The 6,078-nt window shown below is 50.1% G+C and overlaps 1 protein-coding gene across 1 annotated transcript in view; it reads right to left on the bottom strand.

Moving 5' to 3' along the window:
• Positions 1–483: 483 nt before the first annotated feature.
• Positions 484–6,078, bottom strand: part of LOC145714292 (matrix-remodeling-associated protein 5-like) — a 31,756-nt gene continuing 26,161 nt past the window's right edge. Inside the window, exon 7 of the mRNA XM_081793638.1 lies at positions 484–4,765. Coding sequence (XP_081649764.1) covers positions 2,857–4,765 — 1,909 coding nt within the window. The 3' untranslated portion in view covers positions 484–2,856. The remainder of the gene's footprint in view (positions 4,766–6,078) is intronic.

Genomic DNA, 6,078 nt, shown 5'->3' with positions numbered 1-6,078 from the left:
TGTTAGAAGTTCGTGGAGGGCGGGTGGGGGAGACCTTCTTTAAGTTAATGTATTATGTCGTTAATATAGTATTTACGAGTCATGAGAGAACGATATGTGGTGCCAATTAACAATCTGAAATCACACACATCCGTATTGTGGGCAAACGGACTTAAATGTGTTTACTCCTGGGGAATAAGTCCAGCCATCCCTGTTATGACTTCCCATCATAAAAATGTCACTCACCCTTCCGTCTGATGTGGCCTTTGAGTCTCCTGGGTTCTGAAAGCTCTTTGAACCACGTGTAATGGTTCTGAATGTCTCAGGCTTGTGTCAAGCTGACCTGGGCAACTGTTTTCCATCCTTTGAGAAGACTGTGCGTGGAGACCACCAAAGGCGTCTTTGTGCCGTGCTATCTTGCCTCCGGCAGGACAGGGCAAGTCCTTAAGGATGCGTGTGGAGCCCACCCGTGTGTCACCAATCTATTTATTTATCACCATCATCATCATCATCATCATCATCATCATCTTCCTCTTCATCATCTGTCCATCTATTTACCTATGTATCGTTTTCATCTTTGTCCTCCACCATATATCTGGCATCCATGGCAGTGGTTCTCAAGCAGGGGCAATCTTAGCGGGCACGTTTGCCAATGTCTGGAGCCATCTTTTGGTTGTCACGCCTGGACTGGCACGTGCTACCAGCATCTAGTGGGTGGAGAACAGGGACACTGCTCAACACCCTACAGTGCACAGGACACCCCACGCCAGAGAGTGGTGCACAGAGGGTCTCTCGTCTGTCCCTCATTAACCCAAATGGGTGCAGAGGTCGAGAAGCCCTCCTTTGGCTGAAGACTTGTCTACGGAGCATGAACTCTTGAGGCAAGACGTGTTTCCTGCACATGTGGTTCTCTCAGGGCCTGCCCTCGTATCCCGCACATGGTAAGGGCACTGCGAATATGTGTAAGCAAATAAATGGATTAATGAGGGACAGACGAGAGACCCTCTGTGCATCCCACAGGTCATGGAGAGCCAAGCACTGTTTTGCATCAGTGACTGCCATTCATTAAAGATTGGCAGCATTTCACTTGGTGTCAACGCTGAGAGTCATGTTCTTCCCAAATACTTATCTCGAGTTTTGTTTTTCCTCTTAGGGGAAACAGAAGAATGACAGTTTGGCATATTCGAGGAAGGCTGGGACATGTGCCCCAAATGTGTCTTTCCCAAAGAGAATTTCCTGAGCGATTGCAAAGGCACCACGTCCCCACCCCCCCGCCATTGTCTTGCTTCTTTTTTTTTTTTTTTTTATTTCTTTAACCTTTATTCATTTCTGAGAGACAGAAAGAGAGGGAGTGTGAGCAGGGGAGGGGCAGAGAGACAGAGGGAGACACAGAATCTGAAGCAGGCTCCAGGCCCTGAGCTGTCAGCACAGAGCCAGATGTGGAGCTCAAACTCATGAACCAAGAGATCATGACCTCAGCCAAAGTCGGATAGATGGTCAACCGACTGAACCAACCAGGTGCCCCTGATTGTCTTGCTTTTTACTGAACCAGCACCCCCTGGAATGGAAGGGTCCCACCATACCTTCCTGTAAAATACATGCTTAGAGCCACTCAGTTTCCTTGCCTGTTAAACCCTTGCAGATAATAAAATAATTCCAATGTGCTGGATAAAGGCAGCTCTTTAAACACTGCTTTATGCCCAAATTCATGTGAAATGCTCTTGCCCTGGAAAATAGGACTATTATCATTGCCTAGTTATTTGGAAAATATTATTTTATTATCAAATGTACATTATATTGACCTTAAAAATACAGTAAAGCAGTCATGGGGATAACATGTCTCCTATTTTCCATGAGCACACACCGACGGGGCGTTGCATGAGGGAGACACCCTTCCGGGCTTTTCCAGGAGGCTCTGGATTCATTGTTCAGGGACACGGCTTAGCTCTCTCCTACCCTCTCCTTCCCCCTCCCCGACTTCAGCTCTCAAGATAAATCCACAAACGAGGAAATCCAATCTCCCAGCGTCCCACACTGTAGGATTGCTGGGGAAGGTAATATAATCATGGTTACTGAATTTGCTCAAGGAGGGTTGGAGGCTATTTTTTTTCGATTGTATTTCCATGCCTGCTCTCATGTATCCAAGTCTTGTAAAGACCAATAATTTATTATTTTTAATGAGACAGAAAGTGTTCCTTTCTTTCTAGCCTCATCGTCTGATTGGAAAGAAAATATAAAAAAAGTCTTTAGGTAAGACCTTATATAAAAAGTGAGTTCCAGGGAGAAAGTGAGTCCAATATATAAAAAGTGAGTCCCATATAAAATGGTAGCCATATTGCATGAAACTTGTACATTACAAAGACATCAGTCACTGTGCTTCTAAGCCCTTCTTGGGCAAGCTGGAGTTCTAAAGTGACAGGACATAAGTGAAAGATGGGTAGTCATCGTAGAACATTCTATCATGTTAAGACTGCAGCAGGTTAACTAGGGGATGCATCTTCAACGGGGTAGCAAGGCACCGGCAATCTCTATGGTTTATTTTCAGGGAGTTCTCCTTACGTCTGCTACAGACGCCCAGTAAGGCATTGGCGTGGTGTGTGCAAGTCAGCTCCTGCGAGCACACGACATCCCATAAACATGAATGAAAGTCCCTGGAGAAGCCAAACCATGGTTCTCGTGTTTGCCCTGCTTCCTTTTGCCGACAAGCGTAGGTCAAAGTCAACATGAACCTGAAACCCAGACGGGGGCTCCCATGCACCGTGACAGATCCGTTAAGAGTCCTGACCATCTGACTGAGGCGGCTTTCCTTACAAATGAGGCTTTGTTCTAACTTGCCAAGCAGTGGCTGTGTGGAGTCCACATTCTGGGGGAGGCATTTCAGTAGATGTGGATATAAGTAGTTTTCGAGTCAGTGCCTAGGATGTTTTTTGCAGTGCACTTGTAGAAACCCGCGTCTCTGTGTGTGGCCTGCTGGATGGTTAGTGAGCCCTGGGGGTGAAGGAATCTGTTCCCATACAGACGGGCCTGCGCCCCGGCGGTCAGGTGCGACTTGTCCGGCAGGTCCCAGGTGATCTCGGCCTTGGGAATCCCCATGGCCATACAGTTTATCTTGATGGTGTTCCCGGGCCGCGTGTAGATGACGGGGGTTGGCTCACTGGTGATGCGGGGCGGGTAAGCGATCACGATAACTGGAAAGTTCATGACCGAAGGGCCATACTCCGTATCCACCTTGCACACGTAGGTTCCCCTGTCGAAGACGGAGGCGTCGCGCACCGTGAGGGTGCCATTTTCCCAGAGGGAAAAGCGCCCCCGTGTTTGGGGGCCCTCCAACAGCATGGTGTTGGGGAGCGTCCAAGAGAGGCGAGCTGACCGGCCCCCCGGAGGGGTGCAGTGCAGCTGCAAGGTCTCCCCGTTGATGATGCTCACCAGATTGTGATACTGGTTGCTGATCTCGGGTTTCAGTCCCACCTTCAGAGAGACCAGCCTCTCCGTGTAGCCGGCTGAGTTGCGGGCCACGCAGCGGTAGGCCCCCGCGTCCACGGAGGAGAGGCCACTGATGTGCAACATGCCGTCACCCTTATGGTAGAATCTCTGCAGCTGTTGGCCGCTCTGGAGCTCTGTCCCATTGGGAAGGACCCACAGCAGGGTGGGCGTCGGGGTCCCTGCGGCCGAGCAGTTGAGACTGATGGTGTGGCCAGCCATGGCCGTGATCTTCTCGCTGACCGGGTCGTGGAAGATGGGCTTCTCCACGGGGTCCAAGACCGTGAGCTGGACAATCAACCTGGCTTCCCCTCCCTCGTTGCGGCCGATGCACGCCAGCTGCACGGAGTCGCTCTTCCTGAGACTCCTGATGTCCAGCGTGCCGTTGCGATGGATGGTGATCCGGTTCCCATAGTAAGGGGCCGGCAGAACCACGCCCTCGGGAAAGGCCCACAAGACCCTCGGAGTGGGGATGCCTTCCGCCTGGCAGTCAATGAGTTTGCGACTCCCCCCGGCCGCGATCTCCCGCACCGTGGTGATGGCGTTGGGGTTCCCGTTGATGGTGGGCGACCGGACGTTGACGTGGATCCAGACCGTCTTCCGGTCCTCCCCGGCGCTGTTCCTGACCACGCAGGTGTAATTGCCGCTGTCTGAGCGCTGGGCTTTCTGGATGAGAAGAGTGCCATCCTGGTATATGTGGTACTTATCGGAGGAGGCGGGGATCAGCCTGTTGGCTGGAGAGAGCCACGTCACCCTGGGCGTGGGCTCCCCTTTGGCCTCGCACGCCACGGTGACCACGTCGCCATAGGGCACCTGAACCACGGCGTACGTCTTGTTCCGGATGGCGGCGGGCTCGGTCACCACCTTCACTCGCACCGTCATCTCATCCTTCCCAACCTGGTTTTCGGCAAAGCAGGTGTAATCCCCTTCCTCCCGCATGCCGACTTCGTTGAAGTAGAGGGTCCCGTTGTTGAAAACCACGTAGCGCTTGGTGCGGCCACCGCCGTCGTCAGACTGCATGAAGGAGTTGACCAGGCTGCCATCCGGGAGGCTCCAGGAGATCTCGGGGTTGGGAAGCCCGGTAGCCACACAGTCTACTTTCAGGTCACCCCCGTAGAAGACCTTGTGGTCATTCTCCTCCTTGTGCTCGATCTTGGCCGGTCTCATGACCACATTCACCTTGAGCACGACAAAGTCGTCGCCAACCTTATTCCGGGCAACACACAGGTAATCCCCCGCATCCTTGTCCGTGACAGACTTCACCACCAGGGTCCCGTTGGCAAACACCTTGATTCTGGTGTCAAAGCTGGCCGAGGGGGACAAAAAGGACAGGGATGTCAGTCTCCCATATGCTCTATCCTGGCTTTAGGTCACCAGAATGAAAGGAAAACATGTGGTCTGGGGAACTTTCTGGGCACACGGCCGCGGCTGCAAAATGTCACGTGGTTTTTGCAGCCGGCAGGGGACTGCGTTCACAGGCGGAGATGATTGATTTGCCACAAATAAGAACTCTGACTCGGTAGAGCCTGACCTTTGGCTGGCCTGGCCACTGATCCCAGGATGTGCAATGCAGTCAAGGACTTGTGCCCAGTTAGGCTGGGTGGGTATTCACTGCGTATTTGCAGGGAGCTCAGGGCAGAGCTTATGGTAGTGATAAAAGAAGCTACAGCCATGGAGAGAATGAATCTGTGTTAACCCAAATAAAGAGGCAGAGTTCTTCCCGAATAAAATGCTTCGGACGTAATTTCTACTCTTGACTATTCTATATTATACTATATCCCATTATGAGGCAAGGAGCTGCAAATTGGCCAGTCTATGCATTGAGTAATTGGAGGTATTCCCACAGTAACAAGTGGAAAGATCTGGGAGATTCTCCCTCAAAAAGTGTCCAGATTGAAAATTTGCAATTACACATAATTTACCATGGTGGTATCAGGAGAGGAGGGGTTGAGTTTGAACCCATAAATATATCCTAAATTTTGCATTATTCGGACAGCGTGTCTGGAACTGTGTTGTACAGTTACCAAGAAAAGAGAAGAATGGGAAAGAAGAAAAAAGAAAAGAGAAGAAAAGAAGAGAAGAGAAAAGAAAAGAAGAGAAAAGAAAAGAAGAGAAAACACAAAACCAAACAGAGTCTGCCTACGGTTGAGTCAACCTGACTATTGTTAATAAAATACAAACAACAACTAACAATGAGCAAATACACCGTTTGGTTGGCCGCAAGTGTGAATCAGGCCAATGTGAGTCAGTAGAGAGGAGGAGACAAACATATCTCAGTGTGCCTTAAGAGTTTAGAATCCAAAACTCTGTGCAGTACCTTATGTCTGCCAGCTTTTCGAAACTTCGGAGTGGTGATTCCTAGCCTTGGTCATAACCACAATCATCTGGGCAACCCAGAAACATATACATGCCTACGCATCACAGGGGATCGGGAGTCAAGAAAAGCTGTGATATCTGTATTTTTAAATAGTCCCAATGTGTATGCGAGCCAAAGAGCCTGCTCTTTGATAAAACTCACATGGGTAGTTTAATTACACTCTACTAAGAATGCAATTAGTCAGAGTTTCGTACTAATGAAGATGCCAAGACAGTGATTTATGATTTATAGGGACATACTAG

Source organism: Panthera onca, chromosome X (assembly GCF_046562875.1).
Source record: "Panthera onca isolate mPanOnc1 chromosome X, mPanOnc1 haplotype 2, whole genome shotgun sequence".
Classification (NCBI taxonomy): domain Eukaryota; kingdom Metazoa; phylum Chordata; class Mammalia; order Carnivora; family Felidae; genus Panthera; species Panthera onca.
The sequence above is the reverse complement of the archived record's forward strand: the minus strand, read 5'-3'. Positions and strand labels throughout refer to the sequence as shown.